Consider the following 26,411-nt stretch of genomic DNA (forward strand, 5'->3'; position numbering starts at 1 on the left):
AATAACCAGTCTTATGGGTCATCCTGAAACTAAGCATGGAGGAGTTGTTTGTTGAGAGTGGTTTCAAGAGTAATTTAGCCAGAGCAAAGAGAATAAAGTGGAATGGGAAGAAAAAGAGCAGAGACACAGGCAGAAACAATTGTTCTCTACTTAACAAAAAGTATGAAGAAAATATTTGTCCATGATGATACAGAAAGGGGATAAAAAATTCTTGACTTTTGAGCCTAGCAAAATAAAAAGCAGGAAAATTTCTGATCTGATTCAGGTGCAATAAAGAAGGACAGGAAAGAAGAGAGTTAGAGAAATAGGGGAAGAAAAGGACTGTCAGAGCTTTATAGAAGACCAAATTCTTGTTCTTTCTTTTCTAACAGTAGAACTGACAAATTGAGTTGGCACAAACTACAGATGTGGCAAAGTATCACCCTAAAACCAATTCAATGCTGGTAGGAATTAGTCCATTGTTAAGTATACTGAGAAACTGGTTGGAAGCAGAGCATGACCTAATGGGTTTAGCATTACTATTGCAGCTGTGTGAAAGTATTCCAATAAATAAACAGCTCAGTGAAGAAAGTGTGTTAGATTTTTAAGATTCTCCCAGTATAACAGGATGTGCCAAGTCATTGTTTTAACTGCGGAACAGATCCTTAAATGCTGTAAGGCAACCAGATCCTTTGGAAGCACCAAGATGATGCTGATTTTCACAATTTGATAATGTGACCCCCAAATTCAACCCTTCTCATGGTTTCTGTAGTGATGGCACTGTGAAAGGCTGCACAGAATGGCACAGACCTATCTACTCTACAATGATATCAGAGGAAGTATGGATGTATAACTGCAAGCAGGATTTCATTCATCCTTTACCTGACAGATCCCTCTGGGAGTGGTGCAGATTTTGTTTTTAGTTTTGACTGTAGCAGTGATGCTGGGAAGCAGAATTACTGATGGGAGAACCTGACTGGGGCTGTCCCTGACACTTTGGTTTGTCAGAGATCATTATGTTTGGAATAATTCAGTGGGAATAATTGTACTCAAAATTATGCTCTAAACTGATATTGTAGGAGACTTTTCTACTGCTCTTGCTTAAGGTAAAAGCCCTGTTGCACAATATTTGGATCCAGGGATTTATGTGGTACACCTAAAAAAGCCCTGTTTTTAAGATACAAAATACATACATTTTCAGTGGTCAGTAGCCAGGCTCACTGACCTATTTCTGCCTGAAGATTTCTTCTTCATCTCAGCAGAGCCAGGCACAGAGGAACTCATGACAGGAGTGCTATGTGCCTGTGCTAGTGAAGGGCTTGGGTTGAAGATTTGGTGCATTACTGGCAGGCATGACCTTCCAGGGGTCTCCAGTTCTCACTGGTCCACCTTAAGGCAGCAGGAGCTGCCTGTGCCTCTTCTCTTTGAAAGTCAACCCCTAGATGTTTCCTTCAGGCTTGTAGCTGTTCAGTTCAAGTCACAAGATCACATCTGTGCTAACCTGTCTGGAGCTTTGTGATGCAGATGCAAAAACATCAGAGAAAGATTAATACAACCAGCCATTGATTTATTATGTTCTAGAAAGCAAGGGATAAAGCAGGCTGGCATCATGCCCCGAGCCCAGCCTCCACGACGACTTCTCTTGTCCTGACATACATCCACTAGCATTTATCTTGTTTGTTCACCTTCCTCTCGCTTTAGTTTCCCAAACTTCAGGAGTTTATTTTGGCAGGCATGCTCCTCGCTGCTGCTGCTGCTGCTGCTGCTGGAGCTTTCCTCTGAGCTCTTTGAGAGGAGATACTTGATTGCAATCGAGTCCTTCTTGTTCATTTGCAAGCAGAGGCAGGAGGATTTGCTCACCTTAAATGACTCCCCCCACATACTCTGGCACATGTCAGTCCCATTTGCATATATCTGTGCGTCAAATAAGAAATGCCTCAATTACATTTAAAAATAATTGAATTTAAATCAGTTTGTATAAAATTGATAAACATTCATCACTTTATTAAAACTGGTACCAGGTTATAAAAACGTTGTCTGCAGTCCTTTACTGTCTTGCTGTGTGCTATGCTTCATCTCTTCTGAGATGTCTGAAAATGTTACCCAGTCCCACAACTGGCAAAAGTGATTTGCCTGTTTTGAGAGCAAGTGGTTACACAAAGTGCAGGGATCAACAGCTGCCCTTTGTTTCCACCCTGGGGCTGACAGCCCAGCAGCTCTCTGGGGCTGACAGTCAAAGCTGTGTGTGAGAGCCTTTACAACTTGTAGCATGTCAGGACATTCTGACATGCCTCGAAATCTGAGTAGTGCTGGAAGTGCCAGACAGTGCTTTGAATATGGGAATCTTTTTATTTACAGGCCAGAGACAGCCCAGTGGAGTCACAGCTCCGAGGGATCTCATTGTGCCTGCTGCAATGTACTTCATGGATGGGCAGGACCTCACAGGCAAAGAGAAGAGACATAATTCAGCAGCTGCCTGAAGACAGTAAGTTTTTGTCAGGCTTCCAGAGTGGGATAATGTCCTTTCTGGCTCAAGAAACTGCAAATTGCAGCTTCTTGTACTCTTGTCGAGTGAATCTGTTCTGTTCTTGGTACTATAGCATTTTGTAAATCCTGTGTCATAGGACCTGTCAACCACACAACAAAGATACTGCTTGTTTGCTGAGCTCACATTGTGACAACCTTTTGCCTGCCCAGCTTGAGTTTGTCTAAAGAATATTAGCTAAAATATGGATGCTGCAGGTGCTGGAGAAGGAGTATGGAGGTTGGATAGTGCACTGGGAGCAGGGTCAGAAAAGGAAATCTCCCTCTATCTAGTTCTTTCCTTGTGTTCTCAGGGCAGGCAGTTATAGCTCTTTCTTTCCCACCATTCCTGTGGTTTTAAGTAGCATTAGATATTTTCTTCCAGCTCCTGTGCAGTTCCTGAATTTCTACCTGCTTTTAGCTAATCATTCCAGAAAGTATTAAAGCCTGTCACATGGGTTCGTTTAGGTCTTTATGCAAGAGACATGGCTACACCCTATACCTGTGTCCCACAGGTTCTGTAATGTGTTTGTGCTCTTCTACTTGCTAAATTGGTAATTTTATATTGACCTTCCTCCTAATTCTGCTTAAAGATCAGAGCATAATCAGAATGCTGCAGCAAATACATGGAGCACATAGCCTATTTACCCAATATGTCCCTAAATTTCTGCAAAGGATTCTAACTCTTTAGCTTCTTGGAAAATTTCCTAGTCTGTGCATTAACATTGCTTGAGGAGCACCCAGCTGGGAGAATAATGACAAGGCTAAAACTGGCCATGGTCAGTTGTGCATCCTTAATATTCAATGTTTGTTCTTTATTCAGCAGTTGTCCCAAATGGGCCTTAGAGCCACTTGCATATATTACATGCAGAGCTGCTGATTGCTCCTCTGTGTGAAAAAAGTAAGGATCTGTCTACAGTGCTCTGACGTGTGAGAACTCTTTCATGAGTCCAAACCAGGGCAGTCTAGCGTTTCTATGTCATGTAATTTTCATATGGGAAATGTGTGCTTTTTAATTTCTCTGCAGAAATTTCATCTTTATGCTTACTTACCATGCAAGCCTATTTTTGGTGAAAAACATGGGCAACTTAGGGTGTGGTTTAGGAACAGCTGTGCCTGGCTTCAAGTGATAAGACCTCAGACCTTGCTGCATGTTTTCCCCTGCAGATGGTATATTTTCTTTAAGAAATAAGTGCAAGGGAACTCAAGGTTAAAAATTCCTATCTCTGAAACAAGGACAGTTTGAACAGAGACTGGAGATTATTTACGGAGATTATAATTTTGTTTTTCACTTCATCTGGAACTACTGATGATTTAGCACATCTGGGAAACTAAGCTGTAAGTTTCCACAGCCCATTTGTTTTTGGCCACCTTCCTGAGTCTGCTGATTAGTGTCACTTTTGCAAGGCAGACAGCAATCCTGCACTAACTGGACTGTGTCTGCCACTTATATCAGTTGCTGAACTGACTTCTGGAAGTACATGCACTTGAATTGAACTCAAAATAATGAATCTGCAAGCCTTACTACCAGTCCCTAAGCACTTCACTTAAATTTTATTTACTTCTTCAATTTGGGCAGTTTTTCATGGACTCGTGAAGTTCAACTGTTAAAAATATTCAAGTACACTTTTGAACTGTATTATATCACTCTGATGCTAAACTTACTTGAGTCACTAGAAAAATCCAACCTGACTCTGGAAAGGTCTGCAGATCAGGTTCCAGGCAACCTTGCTCCTGTAAGTCTTGTCAGTTCTCATTTTATACACTTTTGTGTCTAAAATTAGTTATCCCAACCATTAAACATTCTCGGAAAGATGGGATGGAGAAGGACAAGGTAAAAGAGAGAAAAGGACAAAGATACCTAATAGGCAAGAAAACCTTAAAAGTTCCTCAGTGGTTTGGGAATTTACATTCCAATTTTAAAAAAATAGAGGTGTGTAGATCCCCATATTGTGTAAGGAACCTTATGAAATGCATCTTAGTGTCTCTGTATGAACAAAGCTCATTTATCTTTTACTTTCTAAATCCCACTGTGGTTAAAATATCAGTGTTTCTTGAACTTTTGTTTCACAAGTGGAATGAATAGTGATTAACTAAATGTATGTCTACCTAGAGTAAGTGCTGTACATAAAAATGAATGTTTGAAAATTTGCGTACTTAAAAAGTCTGATGTAGGAATGGCTTGAAACTGCTGAAGTAAAAATAATTCACTGATGGCATTTTACTCCCATATATTCAGGAAAAAAAAAAGAACTCCTAATGCCATATTTTCTTCTTCAGTTGATCAGGTTTTCTTACCTCACTGTATGGAGTACATTTATCCTTACAGTGGTTTTCTCCACTTTCATCCCATTCCCAGTCTGTCAGCCAGTTACGAACACATATGGAATCATCTTTGCAGGCTTCATACCTTCATGGAGATTAGTGTGGAAGATACAGTTACTTCTCTCACATTTGTCAGTGGACTCAGATTCAACTCAAAGAGGTGTCCACGGGCTCTGTTAGTAACATGGTGTGATTACAGTGCAGCTTAGCAACAAATCTTCAAGAAATGTGCACAGTGCACATTATCTTAGCTTGACATGTTCATAAACTCCGAGCTGGCCAGGAAGACTTAAATTCCCATGAAAACTAAACAGTTCACTCTCTACTTTTTATACTCACAGACTTAGCAAAGGGCTCCTTTTGTGGGTGTTTTCTGCTTGGTTATTTGATGTTACTGAGTGGAGGAAATCCTGGGAGGGAGGGAGGGAGTTTCATGAATGCTGCTGTTCAGTATCATAACAGAGCATAGGTATGCTAAGGGTGAACTGTCACTTGAAGGAGATGTGGGGCAAGTTTGTATTTATTAATTAATACGGGAGAAGTAGAATGATGTTTCCCAGGCAGGGGAGGTGCTATGAGGAATGTACACCAAAATAAGGAAATTCCACAAACAACAAAATCATATAAACTAATAGGCTGTCAGCCTCAGAATGACATTTTCAAGGAAGTTAAAAGGAAAAGGAAAGATAAGAGTCCTGTAGGATATAAATCTAAAATCTTAAATTTTAAGTTATTTTTAACTTGTAAGTGGTAATGTAGAAAAAAACCTATAAATGGCCTGGAATGAGTAGAGTTCTGGCTGATCTATGTGATGAGAGATCTCATGACTTACCATTATCCTACGTAATTTCCTCCCTTGCACTTCTCTTTTATGTTGTACTTTTTGGCTCTTACCTTTCTTAAGGTCCACTTCCTGCAAATCAGTTAACATCTACTTAAATTTGGTCTCATTGTCTTCTGGAGAATTATTCATACCAGTAACCAAAAGTGCCAAAACAATGAGGCACAGCTTCCAGAAAGTTAACATTTAGCATGGTATTTGTAATTAGTGGTTTGGATAGGTTTTCTGTTTGTCATTTTGAATCTTCAGGGTCATGTTTCAAAGCTATTTTGATATCAGAGGGCTGCAGCCTTACATTTTTAAATGAAATATGTGCATCATCACGTGGTCACAGAACTACGAGAACTGGACATTGAAGTAGATTTGCAAATGCAGAAAGGTCAGAAGAGGCATATCTGCAGAACCTTCACATTGCTTTTCTGGGCTTTTTGGAGGGACAAAGAGCAATAACAAATGGAAAGTAACCAGGGCCTGAACTAAAGAGCTCAGGGTCAGGAGACATTTACTCTCAATGGGTTCATCCCTGAATCTACTGTCAGATGTAGGGGCTCTGCTGGAAATAGAGGCTAAAATCTGATAAATTAATATTCATGCTATGCATTTGGTTTCCTCAGAAATCTGAATAAAATATATTTATTAAAGTCTTTATATTTTTATTCACCATTATTTATTAACTTGTCAGATGAAATGTTTCCTAATCACAATTATTACCTGACTGTGGTTTGTTCTATAAGCAGGTGGCAAGGCATAACTCTATTGTTAGGAGTTTTTCTATATCCCAATGGAAGTAATTAAGAAGTCAAGTTTATGAAAAGTCATGATTTGTGAAAAGTCTAATTTCTGCCGTCCAGAAACATGGAAGTTGTTTCTTCAAACATTAACTAAAACCTGTGAGAAACATAAATACTTAAAAGATCCTCCCCGAACATATTAGTTCCCTATGTAAAATGAGCAGGATTATTTTTATTTTAAAGCCTTTCCCCCTGTATTTCTTATAATTAGCTCTTTCTCTTTTATAGGGCCCTTTCCTAGGTGAATGAGAAAATGACTTGTACATTGGGCTCTTTCAAAAGCAACAGTTTAACGACTACTGAGAGCAAGGAATCCTAAAACAATAGGAAGAAAAGGAAGGCCCGAAGCTAGTCAGATGAATTTCTTTTAAATTAAGTCACTGCTCATTCAGAATACTCTGCACATTTCTGGCCACAAAGACATACAGTATGCAGCAGGCACACTCCCAGTATGTAGAGAAAGTAGGTCACATCACCAGCAGTGCTACAGCATGCTAAAGGGACTCCAGTGAACAGAGCATGACAAAATGTTACTTTAAATCACCAGAAAGGGTGGGAATTCTGTCCAGGCTCTTTTCTAGCTTCAGGCCTTAAGCAGGGTAAGGGAAAGGGTTTGACACTGGCATTAGGCAGGCACACAGACCAGCGTGCAGGGTAATGGGCCTTCAGTACATTTTTGATTCAGGCCAGGCATCTGTGACGCCAAAAGGGGCAATAGATCATTGCTCAGGACTTGTTTAGAGCAGATCCTCTCTCTGCCAGGACACTCTATACTGGAAAAGGGTCAGTTTTTCCTGTGCAGCAGCTCTCAATCACCTCATGATACTTTCCAACAACTAAAGTTGAAAGTGCTGTTTACCTGAAGGTTCTGGCAATGCCCAGGGAACACTGAGGATTTTGCAATGTAATATTGACCCATGATCTACACTTTGGTATAAATCTCATATACACTAAAGCTGGCTTAAACCAGTCCATAGATGCAAACTAAACTTACAGCACACATTTTCTTTCATTTTTACACTTTCACTCGATGTAACAGTTTGGTAAAGATTTTCATGCTACCTGTTTTGGGATGCATTTGTTTTAGATACTGGTATTTTATCATTTTCCTCATTAGATCTTTTCTAAAGCTCGCTGGCAACTCCAGTGCTTTAATATCCAAATGCAAAATTTGGTTCTGAGCTTTAAGATTCAGAGCACTGAGGGAAATTCAAGGTCTCAGTCTTTATCTTCAAGGAGGTCAGTAATCTGGATTCAGTTCAGAAGATTACAAAAAACTTAGCAAGGAAGACTGCACATGACAAATCCGTTCCTGAGGCACATGAAGTTTCCTGACACAGAAATAAAATTTGTTGCTAGAGAAAGCTCTAGGAAAGCTAAGAAATACATCAGCCCTTCTCACTCTCTTCCATTACAAATCCAAGCTATGCTTCTGGTTTCCTTCTCTGGCACAAAGCAATGGAGACATATTTAAAGACAAATCCAACCAAAATTCTGCACTGTATACATGACTTTGCCCTTGGAGGGAATGGAAATGGATCCACATGTCAATAATATTCAAGTTGTATGAGCACTAGGGAAGCATGGCAGAGAGCAGCCCAAGAGAACCCTACCATGCCCTGTGTTCTGTATTTTCTGTACTTTCAAAAAAAAGCTCTTTTATAACATTTTTATTAGTATCATAATGGTTTTCCATGATTTTCATAGCAGCCTAAGGGATCCAGACGTTCACAGTCCATTACTTTCATGGAAAACTAGCACATTTAATCCTATAGTGTGAACAGAGCCTGTGGTGTTTGTGCTATGCTTCACACACACAAGTTACTCCAGTGACTGGGCACAACATTCATAAGGTGGTGACTGAGTTTATGTGTCCCACAGTGATATTATTTAAGATCCAACATCTCAGAAAAGGGAGGGAAGGAGAGAGAGAGGGAGGGAGAGGTATATGCTGGATAAGTTGCGGTGGAAAAATCTGAGTACCCTACATGGATACAATGCTCCTGCCCCAAGACTAAGGAGAGATGGGTGCTGGGTTGTCCCACCACATGCCTCGCACTCAAAAAATAATGTAATTCTCTGATGCTGTGTTTTGGGAAACAAAGTTAAATGCTATTATGCTGCTCATTGCTATTAATAATTTTAGCATTACTTGGCTGAAGTTGTCTCTGATATTCAGGCTTTTAGAAGAGATTTTAGAGAGTGTAATGATAGAAGGGAGAAGGTCAAGGGTGAAAAATTAAGGAATGAAGCTAATTTATTATATTAATTAGTTGAAATCCCACATGAAGTGACATCTTTCCTGATTTTGTAGTGCATTTTATGCATACAAAACAAATGTATCATATCATTATCAATTATTCAAATTGAAAATGCTAGTTACAGAAATGCTACCTCACAGACATGGCCTTTTCAAAGGGTGGGCAGGCCCTTGCTGCTGCCAGTGCCTGTCAGTGTGGCAGGAGCTCCTCTGTCACAACGCCACTGCACTGCATCCTCACCCAGAGCAGGGCAGTGCTGTCCCCAAGTCACTAAACTCATGTTAGTGTCTCTATCCTGCATTCACAGCCTGTGTTGTTATTATTTTGGGGGCAGTAGCTCAGCAGAAGGAAAAGTACAAATGGCAAACGAGAAATTCAGAAGCAGAACAAGAGAAAAGGGGGTGAAACACCATTGAATCATGGGCATATTAAAATTAAATAAAAATACTTTTATTAAAAAGCTGAACCTACCAGTCATCACAAAAGCTTTGACACAATGGAACACCCTGAATAGCAGCAGTGTCGTTGGGATGGATCCAGCGAGCAGCATGTGGAGAACACCGGTAAAAGCACTCGATTTTCTTTGTGAAATCTTCACAGCTGTGGTGGATGAGAAAAGCCACAAATAAGCCTGTTTCTGAGCATCAAGGCTACAGCCTCAGTTTTCTAGGCCTGCTTTGATGTGGATGCAATACTACAGATTAGGAGAAAAACACAGAAAAGCATCCTTTGGCCCTGTTAATGCCTAAGTTTGAAACTCATTCCTCTGGCATTGTGTACGGACTCTGACCGTGCAATTACCACAGCCAGCTACAGCACAAATGTTTCCATGCATATTTCAGCCCTATTTGTGTAAGCTTTCCGTGAACTTTTGAGGCCTTGAGTTTTCCTGGCAACAACGATTCCAGGCAATAATAAAATGTAGTTTAAAACGATAGTATAAAACTTTGTCCGTGCTGTAGCCTCATGGTTTCACTAATCTTTAGATTTTTCCCACAGCCCAGCTGAAGTTACTTAAAATTGCATACTGTGCTGCTCTCCTGGGAGTGGCAGGCAAGAGCTGTTACTTTTTCACATCTGCTTTTGCTTAATTGTTTTGTACTTTCATCCCTTTATTTCTATAACTTGCCATGTTTCACAGCTTTAACATCTAAGGGGGTACTAAAAATCTTAATTAAGGAGACATTCTTCATGGTTACAAACCCCACAGGATTATAAGAATTTTTATTCTAAATTTTCAGACGTTTCATTTCTGGACTCCTGGGTTTGTTGTTTTTTTTTTTGGTGAGATTTAATAATCTAGTTGATGTGCTTTCTAAACAAAGGAAGAAGCTGGTCTCTATTCACTACAGATCACACTCACTGGTGGGTGATGATTGGAGAACTACAGAGGTGCAGGGTGGTTGTCACCTGCTGGGTTTTCAACTGGTTTGCATTGCTAGATCTGGTTCTATACAGAAAGCAAACTTGAAAAAACATAGCTGTGTCTTGACAAAATGTCATAAATAGTATAGACTTAGGGATTTGTGGGTTTGTGTGAGAGGAGAAGAAGAGTCAGAGGTTGGTCAGATATAGAGAAAAGGTGATGGGAACTAGGCTGGGTGACATTATCTCTAAGGTAACCTAATGTCCATCAGCAGCTGGTGGCTGCTCCAGCCCAGATCTTTGGAACCAGGACACAGAAAACATCAAAGCTGACTTACGATTTACTGAGCTGCCCACATCTGTTCCAGTAGCTGTTGCTTACTTTAATTACCGGGGAATGAGCCAATTGCTCTGTGAAGTCTGCATAGCAACAGGAAGCTGTTAGGAATGAAACAAAGATCTTGCAGTAAGTGTTCCTTTTTAACACTGTATTTGGAAGACAGAAATGTAAGATGAATCTGGTTTGGACCATAATATGATAAAGTCTCTTAGTACAAACTCGAAGGTGTACTCAAGCTCTAACAGTTTTGGGTGTGAAAGTAGCAGTGTAAATGCTGGAAGAGGTGGACTGGCAAAAACAGTGCTTTGTCAAGTTGTGCCCAGAGAGTCCCAAGAATTTTACCAATGTTCTGCCAGATGCCACATCCTGAGGGATACTGACTTTGAAAACTACCAAACATAAAAAAAAAAGAGTTGAAGAATTTTAATAAGTGCTGTACTTTGCTTACAATAGAATTTTGATTTCAACTTTTCCCATTTGGTGTCTGCTACAATTAATGTTTTATACTTAATTACAATAAACCAAAGTAATCTTTGCTGTGAATATTTTTAAGCAGATGGAGCTACAAGAAAGACAAACTGCATCAGAATTTTGAAAAGAAAATAAATTAAGTCAATGAGACTTTCACAAATGACTTTGTTAAGACCCAGTATCTTACTCTTGGTTTGCATGCAGTAAAATGTCAATGAAGGAGGCTGTTCAAATACAATGTATACTGCATCTTATATATTTTTGAGAAATTAGGGGAAGTGCCAAAACAATTACTGTGTACAATGCTGTACTTCTTGACCATATTTGGAAAAAATTAAACCACTCTTACATTTAGAGTACAGAGTGCACTCTTGCATATTTGGCTCAGGACTTGGCTTCGGTTTTTGGGTGTCCCCTTCCAGACATCCATATTGTTTGCAGGTGGATGATGTTATGACAGCAAGGAGGGTGATAGCAAACCTCAGCATTGTTCTTCAGCTCTTTTTCCTGTATTAAGAGAAGTCTTTGTTTACATCCTTTGTTTCTAGGAGAACCCATAACATTAAAAGGAAGGACTGCATTTAAAATACTACATATATAATCAAATAAAATATGCTCAGCAAAGATGCATACAGAAATATTAAGACACATTGTCCCTTCCTCTTTACTTATAACTGAACACTTACCCTTCTGTTTCATATTTCTGAAGTTTGGTGACAAGTGATAAAAGTCATCAATAATTCAGGCTATGTGTGAAAACGTGTTATCATTTTCAGTATTTAAGAAAATTATTTTAAATTTCTTACACTAAGCTGAATTATTTTTTAATCCTTCCAAGAGACATTTGTATGTTTCCCTAGATTTGAAGAAAATATTGATTAGTTCTAAAACCTGAAGAGTTTTTTTGCACACTTGGAAATTGCAATTAAATACAGCTGCAAGTGAGATAGTAGTGTTCATCACCTGAGCTGGATAAATTACATTGAATACTTGCCTTTTGAAGCTATGCTGATTTATATTTAAGAATCTGATCTGTTATTTTCTGCTTCTTTTGTAGAGTTCGGTCAAAAATGCAAGATAAAAATGTTTTATCTTTATGACTAAAATTTCTCTAAACACAGGCTATATATTAGCCATAAAGATACATCTATAACTTGTTACATAAATCAATGCATTATTCTTTATACGTGTTATTAATTTAACCCTTCATTCTTTAGTTAAGTATTCCTGTTAACTTTTTGGAATAATTTTGCCTGAATAAGCACTGCAGTTCTTCTATGCACCCAGACTTTTCAGATATAAAGAACAACTTATACAGAAGAAGAAAACTCTCTCTTCAATTTCTCTGTAATTTCTCACCTCTTTTGCTTTCCTTCTGGGTGATACTTCTCCCTGGAACAGGAACACAGTAAATTGCTTTTCCCATTTTCCACTTTATATACACACCATCTGGCACCAGTGCTCCAGAATTTGTTTGCCCTGGAAGAGTTCCTTGACCCTTTGGAATGCTAACACAGATTTATCTCAAAAGCAGATGCAATGACCAGCACATAATGCCCTTTTATTGCTTGCAAATGTCGACATGATAAAGAGGAAAGTACAAACATGGGTTAGAATTAGAAAAAAAATAGCTCTCCTATATTTCAAATGCCATTAACCCCTCCTGCCTGATTTTTCAATGATTCCTTGTATTATTAATTATTAAATTAATTTCTACAACAGTTTCATGGAGCTCTTAGCACCAAGTTGGGCTTCAGTGAATTCAAGACATTAAATGCTTTTTATTTCAGCCTGACTGCCTTAATTCTGACTAATGGCTTGCCTTGTTACACAGTAATTTTACTGCATTCCCTGGAAGATAGTCCATGTCTCCTGATTCCCAGTTCTTTGTTCTTTCTTCACAATATCCCTTCAAAACCTGCTGCTGTTCACCCTGGTTGCTCTACCTGCCTCATATGTACCTTACAACCAGTCTCACAAGCGCTACAAGAAATGGTTGATTGTACCACTGATAGTGGATCCTGATGGGATTTCATTGGGAGAGCTGCTTTCTGCAAAGAGTATTTGCATCTAAACATAAACCATTGGTTAAGGTAGACATGGTGATGGCAAATAGTTGCCAAGATGACAAATCATTTTCACAGATTGTCTTGTTGTACTGTAAAGAGCAGCACCCCTCAGTACCTTGCAATTATTTAGATACATAAGGAAGGCAGCATCTGTTGTTTTTGTGTTTTAAATAGAACACTGATTTGTCAGATAATACTCTGAGGCCATTATCTACTGACCTTTTTTCTTAAAAATACAAACATTGGCACAGTAGAAGTATGATACAATTCTCAGTGAGCAAAGGCACGAGCACGATAATAAAACAATCTCTATAAGCTATAAGCACTGATTTTTATTCTAGCTCTAGTAAATGCCTCAAGGTGAAAGTCTTGCTGGCCTAAAAAGAGCCTTTTCCAGATCAGTGGAAATGGAGCAATTTTTATGTTCCAGAATGAATTTAATTAAGACAAGTTTAGAGAATGAATTTAATTAAGGCAAGTTTAAAAAGGCATAAAGTAACTATAGGAGAAAATGAAGTAAATCTAATGGCTTATTACCTGTGCTTTCACTTCATGTGGCTTGATCTAGTGTTGGCTGAAATTCATGGAGCTCCTTGCTGCTTTGCAAAGTAAAGGATTGGTGTGTGCTGCTCGACACTAGGATCTGTGTATTATACAAAATAAAGACCAACGTATAACACGAACATTCACTTTCAACACTGTGAGGAGTGGACGGGCTGGCCAGCCTGGTGAAAAGCACAGAAATAGTCCATGCTCTGCTCCTGACTGCTCGGTTTGTGTGAAATACATGGACACTGGTGAAGTGTCAGCATGCCAGGAGGTTCTTGTAATGCCTCTGCTCACTGAATTGGCATACAAATTATATTAAGCTATAGGAAACTGGGATCGCTTTCAGGCTTTGAGTAGGAGCCAAATGGGACCACTTGCTGGGAGATTAGGCAGAGTTTCTAGCAGCGGGAAGGAAAATTGTCATATGTTTGTGATTTCCCAGACTTGGCTTTGGTTAGCAGCACATGTAAGCAGGCTCGGGCTAAGGAGCCTTTAGTGATCTTGGCTATACATTTTCATCTCCTGAGAAGTGAATCTTGATTCTTCTTTTCTAAAAGTATTCTCTGCCAATTGTTTTGTCTGATGTCTTATACTGGGAAATTTGTTAAAGGAATTTTCTTACCTTTTCCCATACTGGAATGGGTCATTTATCTTTATTTGTTAAAATGTAACTTATTTTCAAGCACTCACTGATATTCTTGTACTTTTAAGACTCCTACTGCCATTTCATTTTAACTTTAGTATCAATACCCTGTAACTTCTATTCCTCTCTCCAGAAGCTAGAGTGAAAGCATGCATGATGTTGAGGTATTGCCATAGACAACAACTCAGGCACCACAACAATAAATTGTTATCATCTGATGATTTAATTGATAGTGGTCAATGGTGTTAGCAAATCCATGCATCTATTCCAAAACCACAAACACTACTACACTAGGTCTCAAGAGTCATCTACCTGAGCAATTTCCTTCTGGCACAAGCCATTGGCAGAAAATTAGGGAAGAAATGTTTAAAAAATATAGTTTCTAACTTCCCAGCTTCTGGCAATCAGTTTAGTAACTATGTGGACTGACATCTCCTAATTCAACAGAGTGATTCCTGCTTTATGAGTCAGATTTCTTTAACAACTGCAGCAAGCTTTCATGCCTTTATACTCTTGGTAACTCTGCAAAGCCAATGTGGTTAAGGGAAAAATTGTTTGTGCTTCCAACCAGTGACAATTGCCAGATCCATTTCCCTTCTTGGCACCCTGAAAGCGTAATAACAGTGTGACTGGAGGGAGACTGAGTTTCAGGAGTGTAAATTAGAGCATTTGGCCTGCTACAGCTTTATTAGAGATGGCAATGTGTGTTAATGAAATTAATCTGTTTGTTCCTCATGTCTCAGCGTGAGTCTGCATGCTCAGAGGTTGGAAGTGTTTTTCTTGTTAACTGTAACAAAAAACACAATTAGGAGCACAGGTTCTTATCTAATTTAGTGAAGCTCCTTTAAATGCAGAGCTGTATTTAAAGTTGCAACAAGAACATGTTATTTGATGATCAGTGAAGTATATAAACTGGACTTTCATTATGTCAGACTTTAGAACTAAGGGTTTGTCTTCACAGGTCCTGGTTGAATGTATCATGTCACAAGTCAAGCTGAATGCCAGGGGAGACACTCCAGATGGACTCAGTCTGGCACTTCTGACTCTGGAAAAAAACAGCTGAGGTCAAATCTTAATGCTACTGAATCTGAGGTGTGATTTGTTTCAGTTCACTTCAGTGGGGCTGGGATTTTTCCTATTTTTTTTTCTTTGTGTAAGGAATACATCACAGAATGAAGTAAGGCTTATTTGCTTTATTTAGTACACAAATGTTGCTGAGCTAGTCCTCCAACAGGGCACAAGAATGACAAAAGCACCAGTAATTTTATATAATGAAGAGAGTGAGTCAGTGGTGGGTAAAAAAGCAGATATTTTAATGAATGGTAGGTTTAAAAAGAAATCTCAACCCAAACCAACAAAATTAGAATTGTAAAAATGTCATTTTAAGCCCCATGTTAGGCTTTTCAAAATTAAAGGGGACAAAAACCTACTTATTTCAGCTTATTACTGAGTGAAAAGCACCTCTTGAAAACATAACAGAATGCTCTTCCTTTGCCCTAGTCTTTCATTTGCCTTTCACTCTGCTAGTCTGTTACGGTGGGATTCCTTGAACCGCTAACAGCTACTGTTGGTTTTTCTACAAAGAGGGGGCTTTGGTTTGGGTAGCTCCTGACTGGTGTGACGGGGGCTCTCTCAACTGACAAAGAAAATCTGTCCAGTTTGACCTATACTCCAGAAATAACCAGCTGCAATCTTGTTTTGGATTTAGACCATTAATATTTGATTGAATTTTCTACAATCATGAATGATGAATTTACTCTTAGGGGAATATCAATATTATTTTTTTTAAATTTACACTTGTATTATGGGTATTCATTATTTGAATAGAGATAATGCCTAGATGTCCCAGCCTGAAGTTGTGATGTAGTGTTTTAAAGTACTTGGTGCCATTACTGGATTCTGGATGGCCATGTCCCACAGCCCCCTTCTGTGCCTTGATCCTGTACTGCCCCTTTCCCTCCATTGTCCTGGCACAGCTCACAAGGGGTTGTGCACCCAACCAGATGAGGAAACTGATCCAGCAAAAAGAAATCTAGTGCTCCTCCACCCTTCAGTGTTTCTGGGTGCATCAGTTTCAGTTTATAGCACAGCTGAAGAAGAGTTTTGTTGCTGAAAAGGGTGGTATCACATTGAGAGAGACACACATGAGGGTAGGACTGGCAGTACTTTCAGTCAGAACTGCCAGCCTCTGAGCTCCACTGTGTTGGTATTCTGTGTTGTGTTTTCTTAATTGTTATGTTGAACACCTTGTAATCAAAATGAAGAGCTGACAGGTTTATAGAGAAAACAAATAATGCAAGCACAAGGTAACAGTGAGATCATACTGGTCAACATATTAAAAGGCAGTGACTGGAAACCACCAGATGAGTCATTGCTGAGCTTTTCCTGTTGGTATCACTGCAGGGATGAATGTTAAGGAGGACACAGTTGAAGCCCACGCTGTGTCTCTGATGAATGACTCCCATACATGCCATATTAGACTTAGATAGCTTGACTCATTGTCCTGTGATGATTCTGTGGTTGAAAAATTGACCACAACGCTCAGGAAACAGGTGGTTTTTTGCCCAGTGCCTTTGTTTACATTGTCATCTCTCTCTCTCTCTCGGCATCCCTCAAATGGCTCTGCTCTCTTGTATCAACCAAGATTCATTTTTACTTCCAAATCCTTTCTCAGTTATCTGTGCCCTCTTTGACTGTTCTGTTTCAACACAGACGCCTTAAGTCTCTTGAAGTATCCTAGTGCCAGCCTTCACAGCACACCTGTTGGATTTCCATGGCTGCTGTTTTGTATTTGTCATCTTCTGTTTGAGAGGCGTTTCCGTAAGTAACAGTAGAACCATGTGTAATCCTCCCCTTGGCCCTTCTTAAATCTCATCTTTCTTTGGGTACCAAAGAGAGGGTGAGAACAGTTAGGATCTGCATCTACTTCTGCTGGCCAATATCTCTCCCCTCCTAACGTGCTTCTCTTTCTGGACCTTTCAGAAATACACACAAATATACATATTTATGTGCATATGTAATTTGTCCTCTGTTCACACCCAGGGGTAGCAGCCCTATTGTGGCAATTGCTGTACAATCAAGTCCAAGCTGACAGAGAAAGCAGCACATTCACTGGTCTCTTCCTCTATTTAAAGCTCTAATGTGTTTGATGAGCTTTTGTTGCTAGGAAGTGCTGTTAACTATTGCACTAAGCTCTCCTGATAGTTCACAGCCAAAATTTTAAACTTCGATTGCATATTTGCATATTTATATCTTCTACTTCCTTATCAGATGCAAATATGATACCTAGAACAAGGTTAGAGCAGTGCAAAGCTGTCACTGACATACTGCATCACTGCAAACATGTCCTTCATGGTATACAAAGAAGGAAAATAACTATTGGAAAGCAATCATATCCGGTTATGACTGGAATTTTCTTGTATCTAGATGTAGTAATTGCCATCCAAGTGTCAGTTGGTTTTCTCCATTAGTCTGTCCCTAAGACAGACTAATAGTGGTAGTCTCCAGTGAAGATGCATTGGAATAATATATACTATAATATGCTTTTATGGAAAAACCTGCTAGCAAGAAATTTCTTCCTAATCCTCCTTAATTCAATGTTTAGTTTGTGCCTTGAAGCATGACTATTTACAACCTTCCTGTAACAAGTCCTTATGTAACTATGAGTATTTTTATTAATTACACAAATGTCTAAAGTGGACCTTCTTGACTCTGAGATGAGCTCAGCTGGTCAGACCATGGTGCCAGTAACACTAAGGTTGTGGGTTAAATCCCTGTGTGGGCCATTCACTTAAGAGTTGGACTTGATGGTCCTTGTGGGTCCTTTCCAACTCAGAATGTCCTGTGATTCTGAAATAGCAGACCTCACTAGATCCAGATAATGAGTAAATTTTGCCTAGACTGTGTCAAGGTCCCAGACTTACTAATGCTCCTGTGTTCTTTTAGAAAATCCTATGTTTCTTACCATTTCCCTGGAGCTTGGGAGTGGTGATGGGGAGCGGTACTGTGTGGCTGCAGTCCTGTGCTGTGCAGGCAGCATGCATTGCCACCCTGGCAGGGCTGACACAGGGATCTTGAACTTCACTGAACAAAAGGATGCCTCATTCTATAAAGAATAATGGATTAGTCTCAGTCAAAGCTTTGCCCATCATGTCTCACTGGCTCCATGGGACTTTGTTACCTGTATTTTTTATTTTGCTTATAACTGGTATTCTCTGTTGTATCATGCTGGTTTTATTTTTTTTTTTGTGAATCTTGAAGAAAGAATGCTGTCACAGGCGTGGAGTTGGGGAAACAGGCAGGAGTCACGGTGATGACGTGCAGCCTGTTAATTACTTGTCATTACTGACATTCTGTGCAGGTACAGCACCACATGCCACAGCCCCGTGCCTTCCTCCTGCCTGACTGCACACTGCCATTTGCCAAACATTAGTATTCCAGTGTAAAGCCCAAAACTTGTCTGTGAATACCATTAGAACTGGGTCACTAACAGAAGGTGCGTGACAGATTCACATGCAGAACAACCAAAGCCATTTCCTCTGTCTCGTACAGAGCACAAATACTGAGAGGGAAGGCTGTGTGTGCAGTGTGAGTGGAATGACAAATGACAGGACGCAGTGATAAACTTGTTGGCATTAGTGATGCAGTTCTGCCTTGGAAACGGTGGAAGCAGGTGATCAGCTGGGTTATGTGTGGCACTGATTTTGCCAAATGGTCAAATTTAATAGGAATTAAAATGATTAAGTATTTCATTTTCAAGAGGAAATTCTCTTGCTCAGCAGAATGACTTCTACTGTTTAGCATTTTCTACTCTGTTTGCAATAAAGAGGTTTTAACCTCACAGCTTCAGTCTGCATATCTCTCTTCCAGCTCCAGCAATTATTGCTGTAGCTGTGTGCTAAGCAGTCATAAAAATGTTGCAGAGGAATTTGTCATCCCAGAAAACATTATGGACTGAGTTCGAGTAGACTGTGTTCTGCCTTACCAAAGTCCCTTTAAACCAGCTAGAGAAGAATGGAAGAGAACTTTTCCTGATAGTATCATTCCAGCTACCTTCTGAATCAGAAGCACATGCTGAGACCTTTTTTATATGGAAAAAATGCAAGGTGGGATCCAGGGAAAGGCAATAGCTGGAACTGCAAAGAGAAACTGCATTAAGCTGAGTATCAGCACATGAGCTACACAGATTGTCTGTAGTGCCCTGCTCTGTGTTAGTCAGTGTAGGTAATGTAAGAATCATCCCCTTTAAAAGCCTTTATTGATGAATCTTCTTTTTTTGATGTGACCGAAGATTTCTGGAGACAAACATCATGAGCATAGATGTGGCACCATACCACGCTCTGCCTCATTCATCTGTACCCCTTTTCCCTGCCAAGCCTCTCATGATACGTTCACTTTTATTTAAAGCTGGGGGAAAAAAAAAAAATTCAGAAAACTAGCTCATATGGAAAAGAAAAATCAGGTCACCCAGACTGGTCTGCAGATTCAGGTCATATTCAGTGACATGTTTAAATGGAAAAAATATGGGAGAACCAGTAAAATGAGGAGTATTTTTCCTATTCTGTTAATATGAAACCTTACTGTTCTTTTGTTTCAAAAATATTGGAAAGACATTTTGAGTCCAAAATACTAACCAGGGATTAAGCAGAAGGAAATAAGCCAGAAGCAAACCAAACACAATATATTCACAAATAAAATGTCCTATTAACTGCCAAATAGCTTTTTGATTTGGAGAGATGAAAGATATTTTTAATTTTTTGTATTAAAATACAGAACCAGAAGGCAATTATTTGCAATTCTGTCTAAAACGAACAACTGAAGATTTGTTTCTAACATGTTTATTTGTTTAATATGTTAGAGAGGTAACGTTATCCACATGCTCATTGTGACTTTTCTTCCTGTATGCATGAATTCCTTTCTGGCACAGGAAGCGAACAGGTGTGAGCCAGAGCAAGGTGTCCCACTGGCCATAACCAACAAATAACTAATTGGCATCTATGCTGCAACAGGGCAAAGATCCAGCCAAATTATGATGAGGCACTGTGCCATCCTAATAGACTCACATTAACAAGGACGCCAAGATTCCATAAATTTACATTATTTACATTTAGTTAGAGCAGGATTCCCAGCTGGGAAGTTCCACATGGTTGTCCATTCTGATCATATACAATTATGATGGAAAAAGGCCTCTGTGACTAATCCAGCACCCTGAAATTGTTTTCAGCAAGCATTTAAGCATTAATAATTACTTAAAAATGCTCCTACTCTTCTACCTCAATAAATCGTTGGGAAGTACAAAATGTTGTCTTTGTACAAAATGAATAAAAAATTTATACAATTAGATTTCCTGGTTGAAGATGTATGAGCCTTTTCAGCTTGGTATAAAGGGAAAATGAGTTATTTTTTCTGCAGTAGCAGCAAGATTCCTGACTATGTAATAGTGAAGAAAAAACCCCAGAACTTTGAAGTTGCTTTTGTGAAAAATAAATGCAAAACTGGTAACTTAAGCCCTCAAGAAATAATTCGCGAAGAGAAAAACGCCGAGAGGGTGTGAATTATTGAGATGAAACACAAGATGACGATATTCTCTTATTACTCCTTGAGGAAATGAATCTCTGAAGGTTTGTTTTTTCGACTGAGAAGATGGTGAACTACATCTTAATCCACAACATAAGAAGTGGAGAGGCACAGCTGGTGAGCATTCTCCTGCAGCTCAGAGTTCCTGTGGAGGGATGAGGGATGCCCAGAGATGTTCCGCTCGCTCAGGCACTGCAGGCCTGGGGCTTGGGTGCCACTGTGTCCTGCTGGAGGAACGCTGCGGCATTTTCCCAATGTGACCGTCTACGTGTAACACCACTGGGAAGGTCCTGCACTCACCCGAGATTTTCGGGAACGATTAAAGAGCTTATTGACAGGGAAGCTGGATTCTGCTGGACATCTGAGCTGATTGCAGATCACGATGATAGGGACACGATGACGCACAGAAAGTTCTACCTGAATATGAGGAAGAAATTTACTCTGTGGGTGACCACACGCTTGTATAGATTGCCCAGAAAGATTGCGGAGTCTCCCTCCCTGGCGATATTTCAGAGCCGTCTGGATGCAGTGCTGTGCCTCGTGGTCTGGGGCGACCCTGCCTGAGCAGGGAGGTTGGAGCAGATGACCCACTGTGGTCCCTTCCAGCCTGACTCATTCTGTGGTTCACAGAATCGCAGAACTGTAGAATCACAGAATCGCAGAGTCACGGCACGGTTCAGACTGGAAGGGACCACAGTGGGTCATCTGCTCCAACCTCCCTGCTCAGGCAGGGTCGCCCCAGACCACGAGGCACAGCACTGCATCCAGACGGCTCTGAAATATCGCCAGGGAGGGAGTCTGATTCTGTGGGACACAAAGGCTGCCCTCACGCCCGCGTGACACTCCCGCATAGCGCATCCTGAGCTCCCACCTCCCAGCCTCCTTCTAAGAGGGAGTTCTGGCACGGACGCAGAGGCTGTTCTCCCCGGAAGGGCCACCGCTGGCCGGGACAGCCCTACCTGCAGCCCGGCCGCAGAATCTCCCCAGACTCCGCCACCCGCCCGCCCTCAAGCCTCAAGTCTCGCTCCTCCTCCCCGCCGCGAGCCTGCTGCTCTCGCGAGAGCGAGCGGCACGCGGGGCGGGAGGCGGGGGCGGCGCCGCGGCGGCCGCGCTCGCTGACAGGCGGCGGGAGCGGGAGCGCGCGGCATGTCCGCGCCCGCGCGCCCCGCGCGCAGGTGCCCGCGGCCGCCCCACCGCCCCGGCGCTCCGTGACCGCCGCCCGCCCCGCCCGCCATGGGGCCCCGGCCGTGCCGCCGCTGAGGAGGAGGAGGAGGAGGAGAAGCCGCCGCGATGAGGAAGGGCCGCTCTCGGGGGGACAAAGCGGCGCCGCCGCCGCCGGCGCGGAGGGAGCCCGGGCGGGCGGTGTCCGGCAGCGCGGCGGAGCGCAGAGCCGCCCTGCTGGGGGGCGGCGGCAGGAAGGAGCCGGAGGACGCCCGGGTCGCGGGGGCGCCGGAGCGGGTAAAGCCGGGGCGCGGGGCGGGGGTCGCCGTTGTTATGGAGACGCGCTCCGCGTGGCGGAGCCGGTCCGCGCCCGCCCCGGGCCGGGACCGCGGCGCTCCGGCGAGGGAGAGCGGCCGGGGGGCGCGGGGAGGGGGGCGCGGGGCGGGAGCGGCGGCGCTCGGTGCGGCGGCAGCCTCCGAGCATCCTCGCACGCTCCGTGCGCTCCCGCAGGTAGGTGCCCCCAGAAGAAGGAAGGGTGGGAGCGGTGGCGTGTCCGTGTCGGTGCTGACGGCGTGGCGTGAGTGAGTGGTGCGGGAGCCGCCGTGCCGGGAGTCTGCCCGCGTGCCGGGGAAGGCGAGGGAGGATGCAGTGAAATCGGGTGTGTGCTGTGTGCTGGCTGGTGTTACTAATCACAGAATGCATCTTTCTAGTAACCCTCCTTAGGTCGCTCCTAATCGTGATGATAACTATGATGCATTTTCCAGCATTTTTGGGTCTTAATTCCAGAGGTGGTTTATTTAGGAAACATACCGTACCTTTGCAGAGACTTGAAAATGCACAGGCTTGTTACATGTGAGAGTGTGTAAGTTCAGTATGTCCACTTTCATGTCTTTCATACCCACAAAAATAGGATCTACTGATTGGTGCTTAGGATTACAAGGATGAGAGACCAAAGAGATCCTAAACCAAAGTTCAGGATCATCAGCACTTTGGTTTGATAGTCTTAATTTTACAAGAGATAAAAATGGGAGATGACAGTTTGCAGTTGAAAAATGTAGGTGACAACTAATGCTATTTTTTTGTTTGTTGGAAGAAAAGGAGAAAATACCATAAGTATGAAGACTCCCGGGATGCAGTAATTCATTGCTCTGTTTTGCCATTTTTTGGAGCAAAGAGAAAAACTGGGTTTTTTTTTGAAAAGGTGTTTTAAGTTTACATCATTGTTGCAGATGCACAGGTTTATGCTATTTTTAAAATAATTTCTTGGGTGTTTTTTCCTAGAAAAGCTGTATTATATTGCCTTCAATTATAGGAGCTTTAGATTTTGGCTTGGACTAGTGGATACCTCTTGAATACAGCTTTATCAGACTGGGCCCTTGAAGAGGAGAGGTCTATTATTTTATTCTCTAGTGCTTTATTAAGCCAGGTGTTTAAGAGGGGCTACTGCTTTTGATGTTTATTCTTTCCTGAAACCATTAAGGTATGCTACAATCTTTATTCAGGAAAAAAAAATCTAAAATCAGAAGAGGTCACCCAGTATCTTCCCAGCTGTCCATTAAGTGAACAAATTTGTAGAGCAACCAAATGCAATAGCAAGGTGTTTGTTGTACTGTTTTGATGTACTGTTTATGACATTGACATGGAAATTGAAGGAAATTATTTCCATTCTTGGTAGTGTGAATGAAACTTACAAATCGTGCACACAGAACATGCCATGTATTGAATAATGTATTGAACACTTGGGAAGCTTCATCAAAACAACCCCAATGCTGCAAACCAGGGAAGGCTGCAAATTCAGAACTGTCAGTTTTTGAGATGCGCAAGGCTTTTTAATGGGAGATAGTGCCAATTTGTGTTTGACTTGGGTGCTCTGACTGGGACCTGATGTGACTTGTAAGAGCAGATCTTTGTGTGCTGACAGGTATTTGGTGGATGGAGGAGGAGTTTTTCAGCTAAAGTTAAGAAAGCTTCTACTCAACCATGTGTGAGATACTCCCCAAACTTTTAAGGAGAACCTCTCACCCCCTTTCCCCTTGTGTCTTTCATGTAAGGTTTTGTAAGTGTGGTAAACAACTGCAGAGAAATGAATTTGTTGGACAAATGTAACAAACAGCATTTCTGTCTTTAATATCAATAATCCAGTGTTTATTTAAATGTCGTAGTTGGTAGTGTGTGTGTGTGTGGTAAAAAAGGCCTTCTGAGATCCAGAAGACAGAGATACTCCATTTTCACTGATCCAGCTTGTAGCTTGAGAAGTATTTCCTTTGGGGCCACTTCTGATTTATGTAGCCCTGTTGTTTCCAAGCCTGTAACATGCCCTCAGCAGTGCCAGTGCAACAGTGTGCACAGCTGCAGCGAACCGTTCTGGATTGAATTCAGATCTCTTTGTTTGCCATACATTTGCACGAGTCTGTGGTTGGGAGAGGCTAAGCTGCTCTAGTGTTGAAAGAAGTCCTTATCAAACTGTGACTGCAGCAGTTAATCACTGTACTGACCTGAAGGCCTTTGAAAATCTGGTCCTTTGCAGTGCTTATAGTTCCAACGTGCATACGATTAATGTTTGCACTTTCTCGTGAGTTACGCAAGAATGTGAGAATGACTGTACTTGGTCACATTAAAGATCCCTCTCGCCCAGTATCCTGCCTCTCCGAGCTGCCAAGAACAGATGCTTGGAGAAGAGTATAGTGTATATTGAGGAAATGCCTCTCCCAGCCTCCAGTAATTTGTGGCTCATAGGTTTCCGGAACTAGAGGTGATATTTGTTTTTAGAGCCCCCAGTGGGTTTTTTCTTCTATGAATTTGTCCAATCAGTGTTTGAAGTCATGTATGCTTGTAGCATCCACAACATCCTGTGGCTGAGTCGTAGGGCTTAAACACATTTTGTGTGGAAAAAACACTTATTTTTGTTTGCTTTTAAACTTTCTGCCTGCTTGGTTTCATGCCTTGCTTGTTACTTCTTGTATTGGAAGAGGCAGTGAAAAAGAGAACCCATGTTATTCTGTGTGACTTACGGGTTGATGACTTTTTCTTTTATTTACCATCCCTTGATTGTGACTTTTCCGGAGCCATTTCAGAAAGAAGTGACTACCCCTTTCGTTGTCCTTGCTGTCTTCTTTGCACCTCTTGCAGGTGTGTTCCTGGTTGGAGACAGTGGTGCAGGAATCCAAGGAATGGCGTTGGGTTACAATAACCAGGAGCAGCTACAGTATTTCAGCATATGCCACCCAGTAAACTTACATGGCATATTCGGTTTCATTCTTTAATCTTCTGCCTGCTTTTTCTTGACAATCTTTAAGAATTGAGTAGGCACTTCTGTGGAACTTTGATAACTCTAGTCACTCTTTTAAGCAGTAATAACTAGTTCAGAATTTGTCATTGTGTACGTATTGTGTTTTTTTTTAATACTGTGCATCACTTTACATTTACCTGCTGTTTTACAGCCCACTTAAACAGTATCATTAAAGTCTTCTTCAGATGTCTGGCCATTGCTTTTGCAACCTTGAATAACTTTAAGCATTGTCAGCAAACTCTGTCCCATAAGTGTCAAACTTCTTTGCTAGATTTTGCTTTAAAGTATGGAAGGTGTTAATTCCAGAAGAGATCCTTGCGAGACTCCACTGGTGATCCTTCTTTTTTTGGGAAAAAGGCCAATTCCTCCAACTTATTTCCTGTTCACCCATCATTAATTCATGACTAAATTGTCTTTCTTACCCTGTGACAGTTTAGTTTCATTGAGTGAGGGCGTCTTTGTCAAACACAGCCCACTTGGATTTCCATAAAGGATTAGCTTAATCATTGTATGTTTGCTGACTGCACTGAAGGAGAAAAATGGGAAGTTGAGGTGAAAGTGATTGTTGCTTATGAATGACTGTCACCCTCATCCAGAGGCATATTTCAAGCACTATCTGTTTCCATATCATGCTGACATAATTAGTTTTAAATGCTATGATATTTGTAATGAAAGATTTCACATGGATGATAACCAGTATTTGTCAGAGCTGCTTTTATTAGCATTTTCTACTTCAGGTAGAAGACAAAGTCCTCATAGAAAGGATTCTTCATTTTCTAGAAGAGATGGCTGTAAAGGTTTATGATGGAATTGTACAAGACCGTGGTTGGTCTGCAGAGGGTAGGTAGCAAACAGCAACTCACTGTATCCTCTGGTATCAAGTGATGACTCAGGCTTTACAAGAGATGAATCTTCATGCTAAAGGTAATACGTGTACTTTCTATTTTTTTTTCCTCAAGGGATGTAATAGATGCAAAGGAGGAAATTAGGAGTAAAGATTATTTAATAGGTAGACTGGATCCACCTGAGGAAAACAACTGAAATCAGCTATGATCTAGGAGAACATTGGAGTGGGGCAAATGCATTATGCTTCCTTTCACTTGTCCGGGTGGAATGTCTTTGTTATTTTTTTTCCATGAGGAGTGGGTGTTAATGTGTCCCTAACAAATCTAAATGCTATCTTCCTCTGAAAGCAGAGGGACAACAAACAGATGTGAGAAAAACTGAA

At 41.2% G+C, this 26,411-nt stretch overlaps 2 protein-coding genes and 2 long non-coding RNA genes across 7 annotated transcripts in view; 2 read left to right on the forward strand and 2 right to left on the reverse strand.

Moving 5' to 3' along the window:
• Positions 1 to 1,525: 1,525 nt before the first annotated feature.
• On the reverse strand, positions 1,526 to 12,341 carry LOC125330221 (riboflavin-binding protein). The gene is made up of 6 exons (XM_048313156.1): positions 12,256 to 12,341; positions 11,246 to 11,403; positions 10,424 to 10,523; positions 9,192 to 9,320; positions 4,801 to 4,912; positions 1,526 to 1,893 (listed from the first exon to the last, which is right to left on the reverse strand). Exons 2-6 carry the CDS (start codon positions 11,382 to 11,384, stop codon positions 1,648 to 1,650), a joined length of 726 nt encoding a protein of 241 aa, XP_048169113.1. The 5' UTR covers positions 11,385 to 11,403; positions 12,256 to 12,341; the 3' UTR covers positions 1,526 to 1,647.
• LOC125330222 lies at positions 2,299 to 17,140 on the forward strand. The gene is made up of 3 exons (XR_007205427.1): positions 2,299 to 2,464; positions 15,119 to 15,249; positions 16,870 to 17,140. It is a non-coding gene; the product is annotated as an uncharacterized LOC125330222 (long non-coding RNA).
• Positions 17,141 to 19,978: 2,838 nt separating this feature from the next.
• Positions 19,979 to 21,767, reverse strand: LOC125330087. Its single transcript, XR_007205369.1, has 2 exons — positions 21,693 to 21,767; positions 19,979 to 21,150 (listed from the first exon to the last, which is right to left on the reverse strand). It is a non-coding gene; the product is annotated as an uncharacterized LOC125330087 (long non-coding RNA).
• A 195-nt stretch (positions 21,768 to 21,962) lies between these two features.
• Positions 21,963 to 26,411, forward strand: part of MAST2 (microtubule associated serine/threonine kinase 2) — a 188,708-nt gene continuing 184,259 nt past the window's right edge. For 2 of the 4 annotated variants that reach the window (XM_048312253.1, XM_048312254.1), the window contains exon 1: positions 21,964 to 22,191. In XM_048312253.1, coding sequence (XP_048168210.1) covers positions 22,024 to 22,191 — 168 coding nt within the window. In that variant the 5' untranslated portion in view covers positions 21,964 to 22,023. Of the gene's footprint in view, positions 22,192 to 26,411 lie in introns of all 4 variants that reach the window. The other 2 variants (XM_048312262.1, XM_048312255.1) reach the window with 2 other exon arrangements.

The sequence above is a fragment of the Corvus hawaiiensis genome, chromosome 9, assembly GCF_020740725.1.
Source record: "Corvus hawaiiensis isolate bCorHaw1 chromosome 9, bCorHaw1.pri.cur, whole genome shotgun sequence".
Classification (NCBI taxonomy): Eukaryota; Metazoa; Chordata; class Aves; order Passeriformes; family Corvidae; genus Corvus; species Corvus hawaiiensis.

Bases quoted from the DNA above. Each gene is read 5' to 3' on its own strand.
- LOC125330221 (XM_048313156.1), bottom strand. From the start codon at position 11,384: ATGCTGAGGTTTGCTATCACCCTCCTTGCTGTCATAACATCATCCACC. The intron at 9,321-10,423 runs GTAAGTCAGCTT...CATCCACCACAG, and splicing joins TGTGGGCAGCTCAGTAAATC to CTGTGAAGATTTCACAAAGA. The intron at 4,913-9,191 runs GTAGGTTCAGCT...ATCTCCATGAAG, and splicing joins CAAAGCTTTTGTGATGACTG to GTATGAAGCCTGCAAAGATG.